The sequence below is a fragment of the Bipolaris zeicola genome (assembly GCF_000523435.1).
Source record: "Bipolaris zeicola 26-R-13 unplaced genomic scaffold scaffold_10, whole genome shotgun sequence".
NCBI lineage: Eukaryota > Fungi > Ascomycota > Dothideomycetes > Pleosporales > Pleosporaceae > Bipolaris > Bipolaris zeicola.
In genome coordinates, this window is record NW_006912059.1 from 260208 (window position 1) to 285914 (window position 25707).

The window sequence follows — 25707 nt, forward strand, 5'->3', positions numbered from 1 at the left end:
TAGAGTTTCGGCGTGTATGATCGGGCACGGTTCCTAGCGGCAAAGTGTATATCTGCCTCGGGATTCAGGTCAAACACTGGAAAAACTGGTTCCCGAAAGCGAGCCCGATTCTTATATTCACCCTTGAATCAAACAGGAACCAAGATACTCTGATGGTACGCAACGAAAGTGGGGGTTAGAGGGCGACTGTAGAGATTAGAAGAAGAAGAAAAAGCACAAATGACAATACCCTAAAGATACCCAGAATGATTAAAATATCTGTGGAAATAATACACTCCTCGTATTGCTTCTGCCATAAACCGTTAGTAGTCGAATCATTTTTCTTCTTACAGCTGCTGCACTGTGGTTAGGTGCGCCCCGCAGCGCCTCATTCGGCGCGAGGCTTGGCGTGTCCAGCAACGTCATCTATTTTCTCAAGCGCACCATTAGCCACAGGCTCCCAACCACGTTCACCCTCAACCCGTGAACATGGAGGCCTTGTCTGGGCAACTGGAGGAACTACGGCTGAATAGCAGTAAGCTCGATGAAGATGAAGGCTGGATAGACTCATTAGCCGGCAAACAACAAGCACCCAAGCGCCAGCGGAAAACCAAAGAGGCCATCAAAAAGGAGCTCGAGCAAGAGTTTCTGACGCCCTCCCGGTCTTTCAATACGCAGTGGCTTAACCGATTCCAGCAGCGCTGGGATGCTCCTACAAACTATCGCAGTCTGTTTCAGATCGCCCCGACACAAACCCGCACCATTATCCGCTTCACGCGAGAAGGCCTGGAAGGCAGAGTCACTGGATACAAGGAGGTCACTGTGCCTGCAAACTCTGCAACCGCTAAAAACTCTACATCCCTCCTCAGAAAACCCGCTAACAGAGCCGAATTCGTCCGTGGTGCCGCTGGTTTTTTTCCGTTCGCACCTGGTGGTTTAGAAGGCGTGGAAGCAATCGCGGCAATTGAGGACGAGGCCATTCAACAGCAAGAAAATGCTCAAGGAAAGAAAACTGGAGGCCTCGACCGGGTGATCAATTTTAGCGCTGAAGGTGGCCTGCTAGAAATTCCACCCGGGTTCACACGCGGTCTGGATCTGCAGAAGAAACCCGCTACAGATTCGAACGTCGCCCAGGAGGTAGAGGACACTCTGGGACAGGCATCTACTCCTACAGATGAAACCAAGGCTGACGAAGAAGCTGACACTGACAACTTCGGTGCGAACGGGCTTGATGTGCCTGAGGATGGCCAAGACCCGGGAGAAGAAGAAATCGATGCTCTCTTGCCGGTAGAGTTTCCCGCTCTAGCTCCTCATGGTCCCCTTGCTATGGGCACTGCGAGAAAAGGTGGGAGAGAGTGGGCCCACATGGTCGACATCAACCGCGACATCACCAATTTCCGAGAACTTGTACCTGAGATGGCACGGGAATATCCCTTCGAGCTGGATACCTTCCAGAAAGAGGCAGTCTATCATCTTGAGAATGGGGATTCAGTCTTCGTAGCTGCACATACCTCCGCAGGCAAGACTGTCGTTGCAGAATATGCAATTGCACTTGCTGCCAAGCACATGACCAAAGCCATCTACACTTCCCCAATCAAGGCTCTCAGCAACCAAAAGTTCCGCGATTTCCGTCAAACATTTGATGATGTTGGCATTCTGACTGGAGATGTACAGATCAGACCAGAAGCCAGCTGTCTCATCATGACTACAGAGATCCTTCGAAGCATGTTGTACCGTGGCGCTGACTTGATCAGAGACGTCGAGTTTGTCATCTTCGACGAGGTGCACTATGTAAACGACCTGGAACGTGGTGTGGTTTGGGAAGAGGTCATTATTATGCTCCCTGAGCATGTGACACTCATTCTCTTGTCTGCTACTGTTCCAAATACCTATGAATTTGCTTCTTGGGTGGGCCGCACAAAGAAGAAAGACATTTATGTTATATCCACGCCCAAGCGTCCCATCCCACTAGAGCACTATCTTTGGGCTGGAAAAGGCATGCACAAAATTGTCACAGCAGACAAGAAGTTCATCGACAGTGGTTGGAAAGACGCAAACGACATTCTCTCTGGAAAAGACAAGGTCAAGGCACCGGCCGCAAACGACTCACAGGCTGGTAGAGGAGGCGGTGGCCGTGGAGGTTCATCTGCTAGAGGAGGCCAGAACCAACGGGGAAGAGGGCAACAAAGAGGCGGTCGGGGCGGAGCCCCCCGCGGCGGGGGCCCACCAGCAGCCAGAGGCCGTGGAAACATTGCAAGGACAGGCCGTGGCGGAGGCCGTACCACAGCCGCACAAGATCGCAACATATGGGTGCATCTCATTCAACATCTGCGTACCAAAGATCTGTTACCAGCCTGTATATTCGTGTTCTCGAAGAAGCGTTGCGAAGAAAATGCAGAAGCACTCTCGAACATTGATTACTGCACCGCTGCAGAAAAGAGTGCTATTCATATGACCATCGAAAAGTCTCTGGCTAGGCTAAGCCGCGAAGACCGTGAGCTCCCACAGATTAAACGCTTGAGAGAATTACTTGGTCGAGGTATTGCGGTCCATCACGGTGGCATGTTGCCTATTGTCAAAGAAGTCGTAGAAATACTCTTCGCCAAAACGCTCGTCAAGGTCCTCTTTGCAACTGAGACTTTTGCCATGGGCCTTAACCTTCCTACCAGAACGGTTGTATTTTCCGGATTCCGGAAGCACGACGGTCGAGAGTTCCGCGACTTACTCCCTGGTGAATACACTCAGATGGCCGGTCGTGCAGGACGTCGAGGTCTCGACACTGTTGGCACTGTCATCATCTGTGCGCCTGGCGCCGACGAGGCACCACCAGCAGCAAGACTTCGACAGATGATGCTTGGCGAACCCACCAAGCTTAGGTCACAATTCCGCCTCACATACAACATGATGTTGAACCTTTTGCGAGTTGAAGCACTGAAGATTGAAGAGATGATCAAACGGAGTTTCAGCGAGAATGCGACCCAGGCTCTATTGCCAGAGCACCAAGGCAAGGTCAAACTCTCGGAAGCCGAATTGGAGAAGATCAAACGCGAACCTTGCGACATCTGCGATATCGATTTAGAAGCCTGTCACCAGTCTTGTGAGGACTACAAGAGGCTAACCAACGAGATGCATTTGAGCCTAATCATTAACCCTGTTGGGCGGCGAGTTTTTAGCAAGAATCGACTGATTGTCTACAAAAAGGTACACTGTCTACTCCAATACTCGTGCTCGGTCTAACATGTCACTGCTAGGATAATAAACGCACAGCAGGCATGCTCATGCAGGATGGTACGAGCAGAGGCAATGAACCTACGGTGAAGGTCTTGGAAGTGGCGCAACATCAAGATCGTAAGCCTGACGACTTACTGCCATATCTCGGTCCGTTTGCACAGCTATATCGCAAACTGCCGAACAAGCCGGGAGATCTGATTCTCAAAACCGCATTTGTACCCTTGAACGATATCGAGTGTTTTACAAAGACTACCATTGACGTCCCTGACTCTGTCCAAAATCTCAACCGAAAGAAAGGTAAGCGCCTGCCCTAAGGCCGCAATACGGCACTAAAAATACCTCAGATACGCTAAAGCTGGCTCAAGACCAGTTCTTGCCACTGTGCGGGTCATGGGACTACGAAGACTGGGATGAATACGATTACAGCCGCATCAATAGCCTCAAGTTCCGAGAATTGGAAGAGGCTCGCAAGAAGGAGGGACTAAATGCGGTTAGCAAAGAGTGTTTGAGGTGTCCCAACTTCCTAAAACATGTAAGGAATGCGAACTGAGTAGCCGCATATGTATGCATGATGCTAATCGCTGCAGTTTGCCATGGAACACGATCAGTGGCTCATCAAGGAAAACATCCATGCACTCAGACAGCTCATGTCAGACCAGAATCTCCAGCTCCTTCCCGATTACGAACAGCGTATCCAGGTCCTCAAAGACCTTGGTTTTGTTGACGAAGGCTCGCGCGTAGAGCTAAAAGGCAAGGTAGCCTGCGAGGTATGCCCCTCATCTGTCCCACTACTTTCGAGTCATGTCCTTACAGCATCCAGATCCACTCGGCAGACGAGCTGGTCCTTACGGAACTTGTTTTGGAAAACGTACTCGCCGAGTATGAGCCCGAGGAGATCGTCGCACTGCTCTCGGCGTTTGTCTTTCAGGAAAAGACCGATGTGGAGCCCACTCTGACAGCGAGCCTGGAACGCGGCGTGGCCAAGATTGTCCAAATTTCAGAAAAGGTCAACGAGATTCAGACTAAACATCAGGTCATCTTGTCGGCGGATGACTCGAATGACTTCGTCAGCAAGCCCCGCTTTGGAATGGTCGAGGTCGTCTACGAGTGGGCACGCGGTATGTCATTCAATAGGATAACGGATTTGACGGACGTCATGGAGGGTACAATTGTCCGCGTCATTACCCGTTTGGATGAGACATGCCGTGAAGTCAAGAACGCAGCTCGGATTATCGGAGATCCGACGCTCTTTCAAAAGATGGGAACATGCCAGGAACTTATCAAACGGTATGTGCACCTTTTTTGTTTCCGGAATCTCGTCCCGAGTTCCACGGTAAGGGTGTTGTATGATGGCGGTATTTGTTTGCTGACGGCAGTTTCTGAAACAGGGACATTTGCAATTGTGCCAGTCTGTACCTGTAGTGGGCCCGCCAGCTTACAGGTACATGCTTTCAGAAAGACGGCGTGGGTAACCTGGGCGCATGGACCATGCTGGGGCAGGCCGAATGTTTCAAGTTTTTGTTTGAACGGGAGCATGGATCACGTCCTGCAACAAGGAAGATTTCCCTCCCGCGCCACTTGTTGGGAAGGGAGACGGGAAGATGGCCATTGCGATCGACAAAACTCGCTTTCGCTTATCGGTTTCAAGTTCCGTGTTTTAGCTATGGACATGGGGGAGGTCTTACGCTTCCCCGACAACAGGTACGCGGTAACATCATGAATCAAACACTACCTGGGAATCCCGTGAATGTGGCTTGACAAACACGACAGCCCATCGTGGCCATGACGATGGCTGTGTTTCAGGTCTTCAACCCCAGCGAAAATCCGTACTGGGAATAACTTGCGATTGCACTACACATGCCAAAATAACTACCCGTAATTTGCAAATCACATTGCGTACCCTCTTTCTTTGTCTCCCTTCCCCTTGCTAGGATCATTACGCACGCGCAACTTGTTCAATTACCCCAACGTTCATATTCAAGCTATCGATTGCCTGGCTTTTGTTTCTAAACGCTCGGGAATGTAACCAAGTACTACAACAACATCACCCCATCCATACCCTATTATGATCACCATGTCTTGTGAATCATACCGCAATGATCTCCTTCCTTCCTCCTTCCTCCTTTCATAGAAAAGAGGGAGAGATGATGGCCTACATGGATGTGTGAAGCGGACAAGAATACAAGGAAATTACCCGCATTGCAATGCACGCGCCTTTCGGAACGGGGGAGGGAAGTGGCACAGGCAACAAGGCAAACCGCACATGCACACACGCCGCACGCATGCGCGCGCACGCGAACGCATACGGGGAACACACTGGTAAACAAAAACGAGGGTGAGGCATAAACATGCGCAAAATCGGTAAATTGCATGACCCTACCTACCCGCTTCTGCATACTTGATTTGGCAATTGCTTTTTTTGGGGGTTCCCGCGGGGGGGAAGTAAGGGTGTGCCCATCGCGTATGTGTGCCGTTTGGATGTGCGTGCGTTGGGGGGTGGCGGGTGCGTGCGTGAGGACGTTGTGTATAGATTTGCTTCTTTTGTTCGTTTGGGTGCGTGGCCGTTTGAACGGTTGTTAGCGCTGTTGATCTGAAAAGAGAGTCTTTGTGCGTTGAGTAGGGTGGGTGGAGGTGTATGGGGGTAGGTTATGAATGGTAATAGGATGGTTGATGGAGTAGTATAGTGTGATGATGTGCTTGACTCTGTTCTTGAATGCGTGGTGTGAATGGAGAGGTTTCACTCCGATGTTTGTGACGAGTACGCATTGCACAGTGGAGTTTATCTTTCTGGCGAGCTTTCAGCCACCATCACCATCACGTTTTTTAGATTCTCTCGTTTGTACCTTTTCTTGTCTAAATATCCACCTCGATTAAGTCAGGTTGTGAAACCAATTGAGAACATCCTCACCGCAAGAGTCCAATTCGCAGCGAGCTGAGTTCAGGTGGCGCTTCCAACTAGGAAAGAGTTAACATTCGGTCGTGGTTTGCGTCTCTGTATTCGCTTCTCTGGCCGCCGTTGGTGTATTGAGTACACTCTAGTAGCCGCTTAGGAGATTTAACGAGATGTCAGATTCGTACTTCTTGAGTGACTGCGGAAACGATTATGATGGCATCGCATGTAACATAGTTTTCTGCCATTATCCATCGGATAACTTACTGATGAGGAGCTTTGTCAGTCGATTATTTCTCATCTTTGAAGGCAGATATCCCCTTGAGCTACCTATAACAAACTTTGAGAAGGTCTTGGTAGTGATTTTGCATTCACAACTTCCAATGCTGAAATCTTTGTAAGAGAATAATAGCTTTGGGAATAAGATATATGGTAGGACATGAAATTGGAAGTGAGCTGCGAAAGTTTAGTCTAGACAGCTACTAAAGCACGGATTAGTCGATACTTATGGCGAGATTCATAGTTTGGCGTTTATTTTCATTCTAACTTGAAGTCCGTTAGGGAACCCTAACTTCGATAAGATTCTGGACTCACTCGAAATAGAGGCTTCCAGAGGTATCACATCTCTAAAATCAAAGTAAATGAGAGGAATCGGTTCAATATCTTCTAGCTACTTGCCGAACGTGGACCATTCGTTGTAAATTTCTCCTTGATGCTCATTCGGGTTGTGATGTGATGCATAGAAGATTTCCGAGCCATATAGCTAGTATCAATCTACATAGCCGAAAAGTTAAAAGGCAAGTCTCTTACGCAGACGATACTGGATATATATCTTCGGGTGCTTCAGAAAATCCTCCAAGTAGTTGTACACAATTTCTTCATGTCAATGTATTGTTTTTATGCTCCAAGTTGGGGAAATCGAGCATATCCTCAACATGTTGGGAGATTTTGGTGAAGATAAGTGATCACAACAAGCAAGCTACTCTAACTTATCGGTACTTGAGAGGTTTATCGGCACGAGAGCTAGAGATATAGGGGCGAGGTCTAGTGCCAGGTTCCATTGCAAGTGTATCGGTAAACCTAATATAGAGCGAGTACTCGACAATGCCTAACTGGCAAGCGGTTAACGCGTACGTTCGAAATCGACCCATTTCTTTTTGATGAGTTCTACAAATCTCCAAGATGCTGCTGCATACAGTAGAGTGTAAATATTGACGTGACTTAGGAACCTTGACAACCTCAACTTCAGTCAAAGCACCTGATGTCTTGTAGTATTCTGCACACACTGCACAATACAGTACTGCTATTCTTCATCTTTATCTAACAGTGGCAGGTCTAAAATTGCTTCCAGTAAATTCTGCAGTGCAGTCAGCACGGATTATGCACCTGGATGCCATAAAGCAGTGTGTAACACTTCCACTCACTTCAGCATCGAAGTGAGTGGCATACTTGTATTCTTGAACAAGCGCTATGGCCTTTTCTGAGAGCAAGTGTTTGATCAATGCGACTAATCGCGCACTACTAGTGGGTAACACTAAGACATGAATTTTAGCTTTTTTTTAAACGGCGATCATCTGTCATGAATAGAACCCTATGTGGGTAAGCGAGGGGGGAGAGGCGAGAAACTAGGTCCCTGATCAGCGCTTTTTCGACTTCACTATTTCAAATGAGAAGTAGGCGTCGATCTCAGGACTTTTTATCCATGATCTCTGCGGTGGTATCGATACCTAACTCTAGTTGAATGGATGACCGCACAATAAAATATCCACACGAACCACATACGTAAAGACACAAATCTAAGACAAGAAGAGGAGCGTCGCCGCTTCGTTCAAATTCAGTCTTAAAGAGGGAAACCTACAAACATATCCTGTATGTATCCCAAAGATCTAACAAAAAGGAACGCCAGATATATCACCACCCAAACTTCTCAACCTGAACATCTACATCTCTACCATTGTATATCATCTTCACACACGTATTCCTCACATCCCTCACTAATCCATCAGGCCCACTAACCACAACACCCGTTCTGCCCCCTTTCCTTGTTTCCTGCTCTACCCACTCCCTCAAAATATATCCGACATTTGGTCGTCCGGCCGTACTAGTCGGGGGCGGAATGAGTACGTCCAAGCCCCAGTTTTCGAGTTCCTCAAGTTTACTGTCCGGGATCCACAGGCGGTGGTCGGGCGCATGAGTAATCCAGAGTAACTTGACTTTCCTCTTGGTGCGGGTGGAAGCGGTTTCGGGATCGGTTGAAGAGGGGCAGAGAAGGGAGTGAACAAGGGGATATGCGACTGCAATTCCAGAGCCGCCTGCGATGAGAATGGTAGTATTAGAAGCTTCAAGCATATCCAGAGCGTGGGAGGAGCCATAGGGACCATCAAGGCGGATGCGGGTTTGCGAGGTGGTGCGGGCGTGTTGGAGGAGGGTACGAGTGAAGCCTGATTCGGCTTGGGTGCGAATAAGCAGAGTGAAACATGCGTGTTTTCCTTGCGAATCGTCGTTTGTTGTTGTCGGAGCAGCGGAAAATATGGTAAACGGATGAGATTGTATGGCGTGTTTTCGGGACAAGGCGGGCACAGTAAGGAAGATGTGTTCATTCGGTTTCCATCCTTGCCTCATGTTCTTCGGTGCTAGTGCAGACTTTCGAGAAGCTACTTCCCAGTTTGCGGAGACGAGGAAGGTTTCGTCATCTTCGAGGACGGTAAGGGTTGCGGGATGCGTGCTCGATTTCAGCCACAGCCGATACACGAGTCTGTCGATAAGGAAGATGGCAAGGGAAATACCAACATATGGCCTGGAGGTGTGGTGGTGGAACCATAGGAACACCAGTCCGGCGACTTGGAGCACTATGTGAAGGCCCAGAAATATCTCGTACCACCTCTGCCGGAAACTGCCTAGACTCGTAAAGTAGATCAACTCGTATGCGATGAAGGCAGCCAAGCCTAGAAGAACCACACGGTTGAACAGGAACTTGACCAGCGTGAAACCCAGATGTCTCAGCATCCCGTACCATACGGCTATCATGCCTAAAAAGTGCAAGAAAGCCTCCAAGCACATGAGTTCACCAACCCTTCGATGAAAGATGTTCAGGCTCTCGTAAGAATAGCCTGTCAAAAACTTGATGGGCTGATTCTTTGCGGCTAGAAGGTATAGCAAAGGCAGATTTGCGACGAAGATGAGGCCACATCGGTCGGCAAATACGAAGAGGTAGAAGAAGGTCAAGGGCATGCGGTAGAGGTTATAGAAGATGTTCAAGCCAACCCATGCGAGGACAAGCAGTGAGACGGCGTTGGTAGGAAGCGTTTTGTTGATGACGGGTATGCGAGGCGGTTGGTATTGGAGAGCGGCCTTGAGTATGTAAAATGGTCTCCATACACCAACGGGCTTGGGCTGCGGTCGTCGTGAAGGAAGCAGAGGACTGGATTCGTCGGCGCTGTTGGATGTCTTCACAGTGGTACTATCCGGTGGTGTTGCACTGCCTTCTATAGTGCTGCTTGAGCTGCTCCAGGCTTCTGCATCCTCTGTGCTGTTGGCCTCGTTATTGCGTGTCTGGGTGGTAGCTGCCCGTCTCCGCCGGTGCATCATAAACTTCTCGCCCCAGTGCCATATCGAAAACACCAACAAGACGGCCACCAGGACCAGATTGTAGGTATTCAGAAGCCTCCGACTAAATAGGATAGCAACGACTAGTTTCCTAAAGCGTGGGTCTTTTCCAGGGTCATCAGGATCTACAAGGGGGCCGCCGCCAGCAGCTTTGAAGCTGTCGTATTCATGCTGGAACCACGGTGCTGGGGTCGACGGTGTTGCTGTCAACGCGAAGCGGAGAGCGTCTCGTAGCCACGGTGGAGTAGCTTCCATGGTGCAAGATGAGATGGGTAGAGAGCGGATGCATCGGGAAGCAGTAGCATATCAGATGGCGCCGTGCTCCCCACAGTGATCGCGTCATGTCACACGCCCATGCACGCGCGCGGGTTGTCACGTGTGATAAGCTAGCTGGCTTATCTCCACCATTATACCGAGGCCTGTCTAACTGAATTGAGGCGGGATGCATTTCTAGCATTGCCATGCTCTGTAAGTGCCTTGTGCAGCTTTGCCATTTTTTAGTAAGAATAGCTAAAGAGCAAACTAATGGCTTAGTTTGGCGACTACATACACACCGTCTCCGTTTTGTCGCTCATTTGTTTGTCCAAGAAGCCTTTTCCTTGGCCGCAAAAGCAGCCATGCCAATCTTCTGGTCCTGGCTTCCAAACAAGCCATGGAACACCCTCCTCTCGTATTCGACACCTTCCCGGATACCGAGATCCTGGCTCTTGTTCACCACCTCCTTCGCCGCCTTGACTGCAATTTGACTGTAAGATGCGATCTTAGCCGCTGTTGCAATGGCGCCGTCAACGCACGCCTCTGGTGTCTCGAACACCTTTGCGACAAGTCCCCAATCACTTGCTTGCTGCGCAGCGATGTTGTCGCCCGTAAGAATGATCTCCATGGCTCTTGACTTGCCGATTGCCTTTGTCAGGCGCTGCGATCCACCAGCACCAGGGATGACACCCAGCTTGATCTCTGGCTGTCCAAACGTTGCCTTGGGTCCTGCATACATGATGTCTCCCATCATGGCGAGCTCGCAGCCTCCTCCTAGTGCGTAACCGTTGACAGCCGTGATGAGAGGCTTCTTGAGGAATGTAACGAGATCTGACCAAGACTCTATAAAGTCATTGCCATACGCGTCGCTAAAAGTAAGGTCTTTCATCTCCTTGATGTCGGCGCCTGCCGCAAAAGCCCTCTCTGAACCGGTGAGGACGACGGCACCAATTGACTTGTCATTCTGAAAGTCACGCAGGGCCTGATTGACCTCGAGGATCAGAGGGGTGCAGAGAGCATTGAGGGCCTTTGGCCGGTTAAGCTGGACTAGATGCTGTCAGCAGACGTGCTTGGAGCATTGCTGTTACTGTGCAATACAAGATTGATGTATTTGAACGAGGGATTGAAAACTCGTCTTCCGTACTTACTCAAGCCAACACCCTCCTTTGGCACTGACACAAGCACATGCTCGTACGACTTATTGGTAGTGATTCCCCTCACAAATCTAGGTAGGCCGGTAGACCGGAACTGGGAGGCTACCCTTGGGGCTGAGCGGAATGCTTGCATATTGATTATCGTCAATTGAACGTCCACTCTTGAGACCAGCTCTTGGATATTGTAGTTGAATCAAGGAGAGTAAATGTAAAGACGAGAGAGCACATGCAAATGTATGTACATAGCTTCCCTTCCAAGTGGGTAGCATCGGCCACCTCGGTAAAGCGCCCGCCAAAGCCTGGAATTGCTGGGAAGCTGCCAATGACGCCTCTAAACTCTTTTGGGCCCAGCGCCATCCCCAACTGTGTGCCGCTCTCAGCCACAGCCCTGTTCCGCAGGCTCATGATTTTGACACGACTCAACAACTTGCCCCTACTAAAGACGCGCCATTCCGACCACACCATCGCCAGTGTCGCCATCTCCAGGATACAGTCTTCACCGCACAAAACTGAAAATCAAGCGACGCAGCCATGGACGCCCCGGAGCCTGATACCCCCTTCTCTGCGGTCACAGCGCAAACTACAAAGTATGGACGGGTAGGTTATTTCCCCGGGGGGCATCGCGCATTTAATTGCCGACGCGCGATAATATATATGAGGCGACGAAGATAGAGGCAAAACTGGCTTTTGGATGATGGCATATTTGCTAATGCGCTGCGTAGATGTTCCAAGCATACCTAGACAAGTCAACGCCATACACCACATACCGATGGGGAGGAACAGGAGTCCTCTTCCTGCTCTTTGGTCTGCGCATATTCCTCGCTCAGGGATGGTACATTGGTATGCATCTGCCCTTTCACTTTCGACATACCACCGTTCTCGAATGGTCCTATATGGCGACGCATCTGTTATAATATGCACATTACTGACCACGATTACAGTTGCCTACTCTCTTGGCATCTACCTCCTGAACCTCTTCCTCGCCTTCCTCTCTCCCAAATTCGATCCAGCGCTCGAACAAGATGAGGGCATGGAAGACGGCAATGCCTCTGGCCTTCCTACAAAAGAGGATCAAGAATTCCGCCCATTCGTCCGCAGACTGCCCGAGTTCAAGTTCTGGTACTCGACCACAAAGGCCATTTCCATCGGCTTCTTCTGCAGCTGGTTCGAGATCTTCAACCTGCCCGTCTTCTGGCCCGTCTTAGTCGTTTACTGGCTGATTCTCTTTGGCCTGACCAGTAAGTTCTGTTTACACACGACTCCGACACCAACTAACCGATTCAGTGCGACGACAAATCCAGCACATGATTAAATACCGCTACGTCCCCTTCACTGTCGGAAAGGCGCGTTACTCGGGTGCTTCCAACTAAGCCAGGCCGCATCAATCTGCATCCATCCACCTTTGCTTTCATCAGATTGTACAACTTTTGGGAAGGGGTTTCGCCCTTGTGCTGCTTGCATCTAGGACACCGGCGCTTTTCCTTTTGGCGCCCGATAGACTTGGAAAGCCTCGTTTTGGCAAAGACGAGAATTGTTTTGGGATTAGTAGTGGTGCGTTGGCTGATACGATAATGGTTGGATGATATACGATGCTGTATGCGTAGTTCGGTTAGACGGCGCGATACAGCTGCAAATGTCAAAAACACGATTAATTCAAGGCATCTGATGTCTTTGCATTTCAACACTGGGGAGATGACTTGTTAGTTTGTGAATTCTGCTGCGGCCTTGTTGTACAAGCACCTTGAACAGGAGTAGTTGAGACGTCGTGAGCGGTATCTACCAAGACTAGCAATAGCGGGGCAACGAACACGAGTTGCAGACCCCCGCCACTTTACTCTACACTACTAATATCAATCTCAGTTTTTCCATCCAGTGGATGTAAAGATACTGTTATTCATTTTAGGTCAGATATCTAACACAAAATAATAAAAAAGAAGAAGAACTTCATGCAACAGCATCAGACAACCGCCCAACAACGCTACTCAAACGCAACAAAAGCATAGACTAAACCGCCACGGCTGGTGGAAAAAAAAAGACCAGTCCTACTCAACACGCATAGCAGGAGCCTCAAGCTCCAACTCAGCCAATGATGCCTTCCTCAGCCCCGCACCCGCTTTTGAGCCGTTCTCCTTGACCAGGTCAACTTCTTTTGTGCAAATCCAGGTGGATGCGTACATGTTTACCCTGTAGCCATCACGTTAGTATACTTGCATAGAATATGGTATGAAAAGTAAAGAGTAGGAAAGAGAGGAAACATACCGATCAATACACGTGCCTGGTAACCGGACCGCTACCCTCTTGACCGTAAACCCGCACTCGGCAAAGACCTTGATGTACCATGGCTCCAAGCCCGCACTACGTAGCATAACGCGGCCCTTGACTTTGAGTGCGCGATTTAGCGCGCGGATCTGGCGTAGTGCTTGAGTACCGTTGGGTGGGAACCAGTCCATGCTGTCCATTACGACGACAATAGTAAGAGTGCCGGGTCGCATGCGCGAAATGACTTCTGAGATTTCGTCGGTGTGGATGCGTAGACCGTTGAAGGCACCGGGTTTGGAGAGCTTGACATGTGACTTGGGGGAGAGGTAGGTAGGGTGCGAGGTTGGGGTGTAATGGCCGAGGAGAGTGAGCAGGTAGTAGTGGTTTGAGGTGCTGAGGAGTGTGGTGTTGACTACGGGCTCGAAGGTGTTGAGGACGTATTCGTAGATTGCATTGCCGCTTGAAGACTTGAGTTCCTCGTCTGAAGGTTCTTCGTGGAAGGCCATGTATTCTGCAGCGGCATCTTTGGGTTTTGTTGCTTTGGCCTCGTCGTAGTCTTGAGTCTTTTTGAAGTCGACTTCGATGACGTCACGTTGGGCAGGGGGGACACCGAGTGCTTTCCACAACCACTTCTCGTTGCCGAGGATGGCGTAGGTGAGGATCTTGGAGTGGAGCACGGTCTTGATGCTGCGTTGCCAGATTTCACGCTGCTCGTTGAGGGTTTGCGCCGCACACATAGCTTTGACGTCAGCGGTCATTCCTAGGAGGCGGAAGAGCCAACCGGCGATTGCGATGGCATTTCCAGAGCCGCCAGAGTAGTAGAGACCCTTGGAAGACGAGGAAGAGAAGATGGAAGGGCCATTTTGGACCCAGAATTGGAACGCATCGGAGGAGAGGTGCGGGCTGAGCTTCTGGATGAGTAGGTTGTGGAAGTCGGGGTGCTTGCCTTCACCAAAGAGTTTCCAGACATCTTGGTAGCCGAGTGATGTGAAGGCAGCGACTTTGAGCTCAAGCAGATGATTCTGTGACGGGTTGAGATCTACAGCATGGACGCGACGGCAGTTCTCTAGGCAAAAAGCAAGAATGTTGTCTCCAGCAGATCCAATTGCGAGGACGACGTCGTTGGAAGTTGGCTTCAGAAGTCGCATATCAGCCACATCGTCTTCCCAGGTAAATGCGTAGATGTACGAGTTGTTGAAACGAGTGTGCTTGGGAAGGGAAGAGTCGTAGTGAATGCGCCAGTGGTGGTTTTGGTACCATGCTGATGGAAGAGGCAAGCTGGACTGTAGATTGACGACTGCGCATTCGTATGCTTTGGAGTGGACTTCTGCGTCGCTTGGTGCAGCTCCTGTTTGAAGGTCAAGCGCATTGAGGTATGGCGACTCCGTAGCAGCGGCATCAATCTTGGCAAGTTTTTGAGTGGAAGCACCGTGGTCCTTTGAACATCCAATCCAGATGTAGTAAGGTAGCTTGATACCAGTGTTGAAGAAGTTGTTTCTGGCGTTCATGCTTAGGATTGTGCCGTGTTTGAACTCCAAGTAATCCTGGCACAGGTTAGAGCCCGTTGTAAACTTTGAAGAACTTAACTTACTCTTCGAGCAGGGCCAAGTGAAATTCTGTCGATAGCGAACCATTCTCTCCAGAATACTCGCGAGAGCCATATACAATGACGGTCGATGGCACCACCGATATAGTTCCTGCCCCTAAAGTCCACTTGGTCCTGGACGTAGAAGTCGACGACACCAAAAACGCCGTTAGGGCTCAGAAGGCTGCCCACAGAGTCAATGACGGGATAGAACTCGGGTATCATGCTTAGAGAGTAGCTCATGGTGACGAGCTCAGCTCCTCCAGCATCAGCGTTCTCATCAAGGTCGCGAACGGTTTGACCTTGGGAGACCTTCTCTTTGTGTTCATACGCTTGTGGCTCGTGTTCATGCAGGCGGAAAGCACGCGCGTCCTGGCAGATGACTTTGACGTTTGTCCACCCAAGGCGGGCGAAGCGCTTGCGTGCCATTTCGCAGAGACTAGGCGAGAGATCCACGACGTCTACGATAATCAGTAATGCTTCATTCATGGGACTCAGACAACTGACAAACTGAACGGAAGAAGCTCGTCACTGGGACGAAAGCGTTCATTTGCTCGACACTAAAAGTCCGTCAGTATGATATTGTGACACTGGCACATCAACGCTTACTTGTAACCAGTTCCTCCACCAATCTGCCACGATTAGTATCAAAATCGACTCTAGTTTACGCATCCACCTACATCAACCCAGACCGGGCGTTGTGAAATCAGACCAGCTTCAGCACGGTGTTTCAGTTGCGCAGCGACCAGTCCCAACATATCCTCGCGGCCGCAAAGGAGTCTGGTACGGGTAGCATCGTAGACTTCAGCCTGGGCTTTGTAGAAGCTTTCCTGTTTCTTCTGTTAGTCACGGTCAACATTTTTATGTATTCGACGTACAAGAGCGTCTTGCTGGCTACCAGATCCATCACCAGTGTGCGGCTTCAAGAAGCAGCCATAGATGAACTTCAGGTATGCCTCGACAGTGCTAGGCTCTTGTCCTTTGCTCTTTGGTCTGAGTGCAATGGCAAATACGGCGGCAAGAAAGAGGCCAATGATACAGAGAGTGACCGTGAGCTGATGAAAGGGGTCACGCGGAACGAAGGATAAGAAATCCAACATAGTTGCGACGCTGCAACAGAGTAGAGGATCAAAGACCACAGAAGAGAAAAGAGTATGCGGTCAAACAAAAAGAACCCCCGCCATGGAGGGGTTATATGAGAAGCATTCCGAAGCATCATTCCGACTTCGGTTCGTCACAATGCACCCCCACATGATTGCAGGCAAGCCACCTACTGTGTAAGGCAACATGCTCGCTGTCTTTGAGGCTTTTCAGCCAATGGTGCCCGCCACATGCTTCGAAGGTTCTAAGACGGTACGAGGCAACCTTGCACTGACGTCGGGTGTGATAGTGAACCGCGAGAAGTGCCCCAACCTAATCAACCGCAAGAGGCGGCTATGCAGGGTCTTGGAGGGGACCGAGTATCTCTCCAGATCTTCAGGGAAGCCATGGGGAGGCGATGGAATAACCGGCCTATCATGTCGAGCCATCATTGCGCGTGGGTGTAGCGTGGATGTAGCGTGCCTGGTGTTGAGGTTGGGTGGTTGAGGTCCGTTGTTGAAGCGTGAGCCAATCAGAGGGGGCGAGGAAGGGCGTGCCAGAACTACTGATGGAAATGCAGGAACGTGGTCAGCTCTTGAACACATGAGCGAGGCGCAATACCCTCGGCCCTGTTTCCCTTTCTGCAAGTCACTTTGTATTATCTAGCCCTTGACGATCCGGACCATGTCGGCATTTGCAGACTCTGCGCAGTCGTCAGCAAAGTGCTGATCGGCCCATCACCTACAAAGAGTGCCACCGGCCAAAGAGAAGCATGCGGACTGTACATTGGTATCAGACAGCCAGAAAGACTGTTGACAGAGAAACGTGTAGATGGTCAATATCATGGTGCTACATGGCTGCAAAGTGCTGTTGCAACACGAAAATGGACTCACAGGTAGCGCAGCGCAACACAAGTTGTGATGACTAGTAAGCCTGTAATTTGTTTCCCACCCGTTTTCTTGCCGGGATCACCCTTCTGTGCCGTTGAAGCTCGACGGTAAAGTGCCGAGAGGGGCATCTGTAGTCCATAGCGAACTGTTTGGGGTTGGGGGCAAGTGATGGAAGTGGAGGCAACTTCGTTACTGCTATGCTTGGCCATGTGATATGCGCCGCATTGACAGATACGGTCACACTAGACTCTTGATCGGTATTGTCTTGGAAATGAACACACGTTTCAATGGATGCCCCTCCTTCATGCTGTTGTGTCTCATCTCCACATAGCTGACGGTAAGCATAGTATATAGTCAAAGATACAACCTTTGTTCATTCATGTTCGTCATTTCGGCAGTGGTACTACGATGAAGGTCTAAGTATTATTACAAGCCGGGTACAAGAACACATGCCTGCAAGCAGCAAAGCCACCACCATCTGACCGCACCTTATGCGTAGAAGTTGACCGTGTCCTTCTTCTTCGCCTGCACTTCAGCAATAGCATCCACATAATGCTCATGGCTGATCTTCTGGTGACCAGTTCGGAGAGCAATCATGCCAGCTTCGACACATACGGCCTTCAGCTGAGCTCCACCAAACTCATCGGTACTGCGTGCCAACTCTTGCCAGTTGACACCATCGTCGACGGTCATTTTCCTTGAGTGAATGCGCATGATCTGTGCGCGAGCCTCCTCGTTTGGCAGCGGGAACTCAATCTTCCTGTCCAGACGGCCAGAACGGAGCAGGGCGGGATCCAAGACATCGACTCGGTTGGTGGCGGCCAAGACCTTCACGCGGTCATCCGAGGCAAAACCATCCAGCTGGTTGAGAAGCTCCAACATCGTTCGTTGCACTTCTCTGTCTCCGGACTTTTCGGAATCGAAACGCTTTGTGCCGACGGCGTCCAACTCATCAATGAAAATAATTGACGGCGCTTTTTCTTTCGCTAGAGCGAAGCAGTCTCGGACCAGCTTAGCGCCGTCACCTATGAACATTTGTACAAGTTGTGGGCCGGCAAGCTTGAGGAACGTAGCGTCGGTTTGCGCAGCGCACGCTCGTGCAAGAAGCGTCTTTCCAGTACCCGGAGGGCCGTACATCAATGCACCTATCCCTTGTTAGTCACTGTCCTTAGGCACTCGAGCACTATGCTTACCCTTGGGAGCCTTGATGCCGATCTTCTTGAATCGTTCCGCCTCCTTCATTGGCCAGACTACCGCCTCTACAAGCTCCTCAATCTGCTTGTCCAAGCCTCCGACATCAGTGTACTTTTCCGTTGGCTTCTCGTCGACTTCCATGGCCTTGACTCGGCTGTCGTACTCTGCCGGCAGTGTGTCTAGAACAAGGTAAGAATCCTTGTTTACACCAATCAAGTCTCCGGGTTTGAGCTTCTCATGATCGACAAGGCCGATGAGGGGCAGGAATATTGTCTGTCGCGTAGATGTCTTGATGACGGCCGACTTGCCAACACGGGTGGCGTCTAGGTCAATGTTTGCACCTTCCTCGGCGGCCTCCGCTGTGACATCGAGATCGAGGATTTCGACGACGTTTCCGACAAGATAGGGTAGTTGCCTGTAGCATGTCAACATATCGCCCTGAAGATGGCGGTTGGTAAACACGCTGCGGGGCCGGTCGCCGGCAGCGAGATGGCGTACCTGTTGTTTTCAATCTTGTCTAGGTTGTCCTTGATCTTCTCATTCATCGATGCTTTCTCATGTGTGAGCCGCTGGAACTCGCTCTTCATGATGCGCATGTCGTTCTCCAGTAACCGCCTCCGCGCAATGATGTCTCGTGTACTTGAGTTTAGGATCTCCTCGTCGAGCTGCTCCTCCTCTGGCTCCGCATCCTTCATGTCCGCATCGCCGTCAGCCTTCTTTCCGTCCTTGCCGCTGTCTTTCTTGTCATCGTCCTTTCTCTCTTCCTTCTCGTGGCGCTCAAGATCATCGAGATCCTCGAGTGTGGACATGGTGGCGGTCTAGCGTAAGTGATTGTATGTGAAAACTAGTCAACCAAGACAAGTGGTACTATATCCCGGCAATCGTAAGTAAAACCCGCAGGTGGGTGATTGAAGATAGTGCAGCGTTGATGAGGCTCTGTTTGTGAGGCAGCTATGGATTACGAAGGTGAGAGCTCCCGCGATTACTTAGCTCCGCTCCGACTCTTGGCGTCACCGCCCCGAGACGCCGATCAGTCGCGTTCAACACCAACGTAATGGGAGCGACCATCAACCTGTCACTGACGTTTTTCACAACAGACAAGACCATTTCTGCTCTAGTCACTGTACATACTTGCTTTGTTGAAGATTTTAGATATCCAGACTGGCTTTCATTTTGGAATGATGACTATACGCAGGTACGGTCTGCTAAGCTTCTGCAATCCAAGATTATGGATGTAATTTTTGAAACCCAATGGAATAGTGCATGCGACTAGGAAACTTGAGAACAAATTCTCTTTCACCATCCATCAAGATTCGTGATTCTGTGTTGAGGTCGATGAAGTGGTGTTTGCTGTCAGCTACCTTTTCCAGACATTGCAACTTCTTCACCACAGCACCCGCTTTCTTTAGGTGATTCCTTTACTTTCACTCACTGGATATGGCACTAAGAAAATGAGTGGGTGCCTAGCCTAACCGAGTTAAGTAGCACAGCACTGGGTAACACAATTCTACAGCAATTACGATGAATTTTCAACCATCAAGACATCCTTTTCCCCATAGATTCCGACTACAAAGATCTCCACCGATGCTTCTCAATCGTTTGGCCTATTGCATACCCCTGATTCCACGTATCTGCATCAGAATGACATCCACCATCGTGGGTAAATCAGGTCGGGTATACGCTCAGCGCGAGGTGCTCGCGGATCGCAAAGATCCTAGACTCAGTGTCTTCAAAGCCGAGTACGCCATAAAACGCTCACCTATAGAATTTATCTTGACAGAAGTGGTTTTAGATCCCATGGCCAGTCTTTTATTTCCATGAGAGTAGCCAAACCATTCTACGACCTGTCATTACGCCTTGCAGCTGATTTCCCCGAGTCCCGTTGGCTTCGCATGCATGCTGATTCAAGCGAAGAAGAGAACGTCCTAATCTATCCCTTTTATCAACAAACCCTGCTTGGACTGCTCTGAGACGATCCAGCAATCTCAGGTGCAGCACAGAAGAAAATTCTGCAAGAGACAGGAGAAGCAATACAAGAACTACATGGCAAGAACTGGCTCCACATGGGTACGCTCAGCAGTTCAAATCAATCTAACACCACAGTATCCCAATTGACAATCGATCTTGACAGACATCAAATCCGATAATATACTGGTCAACTGGACTTGCGACGAAGAGGGTACCAAGACAATCACCGACGTCGCTTTAGGCGACTTTGATATCGCCTTTAGGTTCGATAAGGGAGCGCTGCTTTATAAAACTTGTGCAGTAAGAAACGCCATGTAGCGCAGTGCAGAAGGGCAGACTGGGAGAGGTTTGTCGAAGGCTTCAGACGTTTACTCATTCGGACTGGTTGTGAGTTGCTTTCCACCGTTTTCGTGGCTATCACTGAAGGAACTCGTGCTAAGTGTTCGTGCAGTGCATATATACCCTCGGGGGTAGGGAACCGCGACTCATCAACGATTGTCCGGAGCTCGCTAAGCTCGGTACAAGCCCCCAGCAAGCAGTAGTGACGCGACACTTCTCGTATTTTGGACCAGCGAACCAGGGTCTGCTCAATGTCATTAGTTGCGAGAAATGGACAAAAGCTCTCAGAATATTATCTAAAGAGACTGATTTGTTTGTGCAAGACCATCCAGGCATGAGCTTCGAGGTGTGGGGGCATGCATTCGGCTCTGGGGCACAGAAGATGATATCTGGAATGACGAAGATTGATCCAAGGGCCAGGCCAACGATAAATCAGGTTATGGAGCATCTGTTGTGGAAGGAGGCCATTTTGACGGACAGATGAGGTGGCGGGGAGGCTTCATGCATGTGCCATTTGAGAGCGGGTAATATTATGACTGCAGCCTATAAGCGATTACTATGAGAAGACAGCCCAGCTCTACTGCGCCACGCAGCCCCAAAAGGTACAGTATACTGCATAAGCGGTATCTGGAGCTGAATAGCTATCTTAACGTGACAGATTAGCAGCTGATTGAACTACTGCTGCCTGATATCATCCCTTCTCCGATAACCTTTCCCCCTAGCCTTGCTTTGGAGTGGCTATTCAATCTCTAGAAGTCTGACGCTGTGACGTCTCTTGCGCAACATATCCACGGTAAATTCTGTGTATGATGGCGCCGCTAAGGCTTCTCGCCCTAGGAAAGCACCTTTCATGTCGATAATGTCCCTGCAGCCTTGCTGACAACGCTATACAGATGGAGGTGGGGTGCGCGGCCTCGTTATCCTTCTCATGCTTAGGAGCCTCATGTACTTGATCAACCCTCAGCGTCCGCCGAAGCCTTGCGATGTTTTCGATATGATCGTGGGAACAAGCACCGGTGGTCTTATTGCTATAATGCTTGGGCGGCTCGTACGTGGAACCTGGACCATATCAGTCACATATCTGATTACGATTCATATATATATAGGAGATGGATGTGGAAGCAGCAATAGACGCATACAAACGGCTCTCGAAGCGTGTATTCACTCCAAGAAAACGAATACATATCGGAGGCACATTTGTCCACAAGGTGCTGGGATCAGAGACTTTTGACCATGAGGTTTTGGAGAAAGTCATTAAGGAGATTGTCTCAGCACGTCTGGGCTCGGATACGGACGGTGGAAGTGTGAAGTTGTATGAAGACAGACCAAAATGTCCTATGTGTGTAGACTCCAATCAAACAAGACCATATGAGAATGCTGACTTATTATCCCTCTCCAGTTTCGTATGTGCCACAATGGTCAACGGTGGCATACAGCGCTTACGGAGCTATCCATCTACGGCTGAGGAACCATTTGACTGTACAATCTGGGAGGCTGCCAGAGCTACCTCTGCTGCACCGACTTTCTTTGCGCCAATTAAATTTCCGAATGGGATGGATTTCCGTGATGGTGGGCTTGGTGCGAACAATCCAATATTTGAGCTCATCAACGAAGTCCGGAAGGAATACCCCACTAGAGACATATCTACAATTGTGAGCTTAGGAACAGGTGTATCATCATCCATGAAACTTGGTCGTGGATTAATTTCGGTTGCGGAAGCATGCTCCAAAATAGCAATGAATACGGAGAAAACGGCAGAGTCGTTTGCAGCGCAGTATTCCCATCAACAGGGTATATATCGCCATAAATACTTCCGTTTCAATCCGACCAATGGTCTCCAGGGAGTAGGTTTGGATGAGTGGGAAAAAGAAGATGAGATGATGGCAAACACACTCACATACCTCAGAACGACGGCTCAGGAAGATATGTTAGAGAGATGCAAAAGAAGCCTCTTAGAAGAGAATATTAGGTAGGATTTCAATTGCATGTTTCTAACAATCTGTGCAAAAAAGAGGCTGACACCGAGTTAGCCTCGACATCCCTCAAGCTCCTCTGAACAATTATCAAAGTCTGGTTCACGTAATGCCACATAGATCATCCAAAACAGGTTTTGGGTTTTATCAGCCTGAACATATTCGAAAGCATCCAGTCAGTAACTTCGCACCCAGAGAAGAAATGTTGACTATTGAAAGTGCTCTTGGATCCACATTCTCGGATTCGCTCAGACCTAAAATCATATCCATTGTGGGATTTGGCGGCTCCGGAAAGACACAGTTGATGCTGCAGTACGCCTGGACGCATCGAGACGCATATGGAGTTGTCCTTTGGATTGATGCACAGTCATTGGACTTCCTGAATGACACGTTCTCTCTTGCTGCAGAGCAGCTCGGTCTTGTCCTACCTCGTACTTGGGTATCAAACTCCAGGACTACAACTACTGTTGCCCCATTCATACCAAAACTTCAAAGGAATGTTGATGCAATTCAGAAGGAGTTGAGGAGAAGGAACCAGAAATGGCTCATTCTGATAGATCGTGCTGATGAGATCCACATGATTGATCAATTGCCAAAGTATTTCCCTTCTGCTCCAGGTGGATGTATAATTGTTTCTTCCAGACGACAAGAGGCAGAGAGACTTGGTGGCCATGCAATAAAACTGAAAGGTCTTCCCTTGGATAGCGCTCAGCAGCTTCTGATCCACCATGTTTTCGGCACATCCACAGGCTTGGTCCAGGGAGAGCAGCTTGAACAAGCAAAACAGGTGGTGGAGACATTGGATTGCATTCCTCTGGCGATTGACCTTGCTGGGACGTAAGTCTATAGAGCCCTGGAACAGTTCTTTCACACTTATAAACTTTCAACATAGATACATCAAGCATAACCTTGGGGGTCGAATAGATACCTATGTAAAGCTGTACGAATCTCAAAAGCACGAGTTGGTCGAACGTGCTCTTGGGCGAAACCATCCAATCGCTCAAGACTATTCCGCCTCTGTCCTCGCGACTTGGAGGGTTTCAATCAACGCGATCGCCAAAGAATATCCCGGGGCAGCAAAGTTCCTTTACCTTCTGTGCTTCCTCGATCCTTCAAACTTGAGAAAAGACCTGTTCAAGAGGGCTTGTTCTCCCAAGCTCTATTTGAATCGCGAAGGCTCAATCGATGTACTTTATCCATGGATGAATCGTGTCCCTGACTGGCTCCTGAGGCTCTTCTGTGGCCCAAATGGCCACTGGAATGACTTGCAATTTTTCGATACTATTGGGATCATATCAGCTTTGTTCTTCATCGAGTGCAAAGATCTTATTGGTACTTGGGTTCACCCTTCTGGGGAAGTGGAGGGCACAACTTTAACCTCGGACGGAAGCTCCGTTACCTTACTCGAATTACCGCAACCGCTTCACCACTTGGGGAGATGCTTTCACGACGATAAATCAAGAGAAGAATTCATCCATGACGCATTCTCTGTGGCGATTCACAGCTTTCAGAACGATATCAAGCGTGACGGGAATTATTCAAACATCGGGCGGACGCCTATGATGTATGTTGGATTTGGAAGGGCCATAGATAACCGCAAAAAGATGGAAAGACAGCTCGATGAGGTCTATGAGCATTTCAGGGCTCTTCAATCCAAATCGGATAGTTCCTGGACCATTTTCAACTATGCGATCCCTGTTCGGCGACGATGCGAGGCTATAATGTTTGCAAGTATATTCTGGCCACGGCTTTTCTCTCAACCCCGCTTCGCAACATCACCGGAGCCGTTCGAATGGAAGATGCCAAGCTGGGGAACAATCCTGACTATCGCAGAGTCAGTGTTACTGAAAACTGGGCGGACAACTCAAAGAACTCCACGTCCAAGTCCAAATCCGAGTTTGAATGGACAAAAGTTTCGACGTCCAAGTCGAAGTTCAAGCGCAATTCCAAGTTCAAGCTCAAGCCCGAGCCCGAGCCGAAGCTCAAGCCCGAGTCCAAGTCGACATACTGCTCGACGTACTGCTCGAAATATCGGTCAACTTCTAACTCAACGTACAGGTCTACTTCCGCAGGGAGAGCAGTACTCTAATCTTGACTGGGATGAGAAAGATTATGTGGATGAAAACACTGATCCTTACGACAATGATATAAAAGATTCCGTAAGCGATTACTATTGTCCTAATAGCGATGATGAGTTTCGTATCGAATGGAATAGGAGGCGTCTCTTAGATCACAACAAGGTTTCCGTCTTAGAGATCAAAGAGCTTCAAATCTCTATAGAGATTTCAGAACGCCAATCGCCCTTTAAGAATGAAGGGCTCGACATCCCACCTCAACACCATGGTCTCGGACTCCCGGAAGTACACATGGTGGCAATGATGGCCGAAAAAATGTGGGTTACCCAGGGGCGTAGACCCAACTACGAGGGATGGAAGGCAGTCTCAGATGGCATCAAGAGACAACTCCGCCAAAGGATGGTAGAGGAACTGGTGTTTCAACGATGGCTTGGAAGCCAAGTGGGTAAACATTTCCGCCAAAGGATTGAAGCTCTTGAAAATGAGTTCGATCAGCAGACATGTTAGCCTCTACTATAATACTAGCGTCGCTAGCTAATACATGACCGCTTGGCCATCTCCGGCTGAGGCTAACAGCAACCGCAAGATGCGAGGACCTAAGCTGGATCCTCTCAATACAAGATAGCCCTTACAAGGGGGCTTAGGCGTGAATGTGTAGTTTGTCGTAGTGCGGTACTTTATATCCACTACTCTCAGTCTACCGGCAAATCGGAGCCTGGGATGAAAGCGGCCCCCACCAAAACAGCGTAGCATCAACGGGATGCATCCCGCAGTCCCATCATACACAATGCGCTCAATAGGTGTGGTGAGAAAATAGATTCACATGAGTGCAGAACTATCCTATAGATGTTGAATTAACTGTGTTATGTTGGGTGGCTTGTTGTGAGCGGCGGCTTTGTTGGTGGGGTCTTGGCAAAGGCTGTTCCTGCAATGTTCTCCAGAAATATTTTGATTTTCGAAGATACCGTGTCCGTGCGCGCAATGCGCGGATTCGCGCAATGCGCCGAACCCCCCTAATGCGCACCTGCAAACCTGAGGCTATAGAGCCACATACAATAGCTATTGTCACGAGATAATTCGTTAGATTGCTCTATACGCCTAGGCGACAATATTCTACTATATAAATTAATTATATAAAGTTGCTGTTCGGCCGCTGCGCGTGGTGTGGGTGCGAGGTGCCGCAGGAGGCTCTATAGCAACAACACCACGCCGCGCAGCCACTGCACCAC

The 25707-nt window shown here is 49.5% G+C and overlaps 9 protein-coding genes across 9 annotated transcripts; 5 read left to right on the plus strand and 4 right to left on the minus strand.

Annotated features, from left to right (window-relative positions):
* Window positions 1-468: 468 nt before the first annotated feature.
* Window positions 469-4632, plus strand: COCCADRAFT_84482 (uncharacterized protein; the record flags this gene model as incomplete). Its single annotated transcript, XM_007709700.1, has 6 exons — window positions 469-3180; window positions 3231-3507; window positions 3555-3742; window positions 3798-3977; window positions 4031-4497; window positions 4599-4632. 6 exons carry the CDS (start codon window positions 469-471, stop codon window positions 4630-4632), a joined length of 3858 nt encoding a protein of 1285 aa, XP_007707890.1.
* A 66-nt stretch (window positions 4633-4698) lies between these two features.
* Window positions 4699-4968, plus strand: COCCADRAFT_84627 (uncharacterized protein; the record flags this gene model as incomplete). The annotated part of the gene is made up of 1 exon (XM_007709701.1): window positions 4699-4968. One exon carries the CDS (start codon window positions 4699-4701, stop codon window positions 4966-4968), a length of 270 nt encoding a protein of 89 aa, XP_007707891.1.
* Window positions 4969-8011: 3043 nt separating this feature from the next.
* Window positions 8012-9961, minus strand: COCCADRAFT_22661 (uncharacterized protein; the record flags this gene model as incomplete). Its single annotated transcript, XM_007709629.1, has 1 exon — window positions 8012-9961. The coding sequence occupies one exon, from the start codon at window positions 9959-9961 to the stop codon at window positions 8012-8014; it is 1950 nt and encodes a 649-aa protein (XP_007707819.1).
* Window positions 9962-10277: 316 nt separating this feature from the next.
* On the minus strand, window positions 10278-11248 carry COCCADRAFT_84625 (uncharacterized protein; the record flags this gene model as incomplete). Its single annotated transcript, XM_007709702.1, has 2 exons — window positions 10278-11008; window positions 11110-11248. The coding sequence occupies 2 exons, from the start codon at window positions 11246-11248 to the stop codon at window positions 10278-10280; spliced, it is 870 nt and encodes a 289-aa protein (XP_007707892.1).
* A 398-nt stretch (window positions 11249-11646) lies between these two features.
* On the plus strand, window positions 11647-12485 carry COCCADRAFT_84446 (uncharacterized protein; the record flags this gene model as incomplete). Its single annotated transcript, XM_007709703.1, has 4 exons — window positions 11647-11712; window positions 11838-11955; window positions 12057-12353; window positions 12400-12485. The coding sequence occupies 4 exons, from the start codon at window positions 11647-11649 to the stop codon at window positions 12483-12485; spliced, it is 567 nt and encodes a 188-aa protein (XP_007707893.1).
* A 672-nt stretch (window positions 12486-13157) lies between these two features.
* COCCADRAFT_84539 (uncharacterized protein) lies at window positions 13158-16059 on the minus strand (the record flags this gene model as incomplete). The annotated part of the gene is made up of 7 exons (XM_007709704.1): window positions 13158-13299; window positions 13375-14918; window positions 14966-15420; window positions 15467-15519; window positions 15569-15591; window positions 15640-15798; window positions 15838-16059. 7 exons carry the CDS (start codon window positions 16057-16059, stop codon window positions 13158-13160), a joined length of 2598 nt encoding a protein of 865 aa, XP_007707894.1.
* A 1359-nt stretch (window positions 16060-17418) lies between these two features.
* On the minus strand, window positions 17419-18932 carry COCCADRAFT_84331 (uncharacterized protein; the record flags this gene model as incomplete). The annotated part of the gene is made up of 3 exons (XM_007709705.1): window positions 17419-18074; window positions 18123-18538; window positions 18622-18932. The coding sequence occupies 3 exons, from the start codon at window positions 18930-18932 to the stop codon at window positions 17419-17421; spliced, it is 1383 nt and encodes a 460-aa protein (XP_007707895.1).
* Window positions 18933-19707: 775 nt separating this feature from the next.
* COCCADRAFT_33011 (uncharacterized protein) lies at window positions 19708-20914 on the plus strand (the record flags this gene model as incomplete). Its single annotated transcript, XM_007709654.1, has 6 exons — window positions 19708-19862; window positions 19916-20045; window positions 20124-20190; window positions 20255-20391; window positions 20428-20478; window positions 20543-20914. The coding sequence occupies 6 exons, from the start codon at window positions 19708-19710 to the stop codon at window positions 20912-20914; spliced, it is 912 nt and encodes a 303-aa protein (XP_007707844.1).
* A 408-nt stretch (window positions 20915-21322) lies between these two features.
* Window positions 21323-24058, plus strand: COCCADRAFT_72439 (uncharacterized protein; the record flags this gene model as incomplete). Its single annotated transcript, XM_007709706.1, has 5 exons — window positions 21323-21478; window positions 21537-21769; window positions 21830-22357; window positions 22584-23240; window positions 23296-24058. Coding segments are annotated over 5 exons (2337 nt in total), but the record flags the coding sequence as incomplete, so codon positions are not given.
* Between the last annotated feature and the right edge of the window lie 1649 nt (window positions 24059-25707).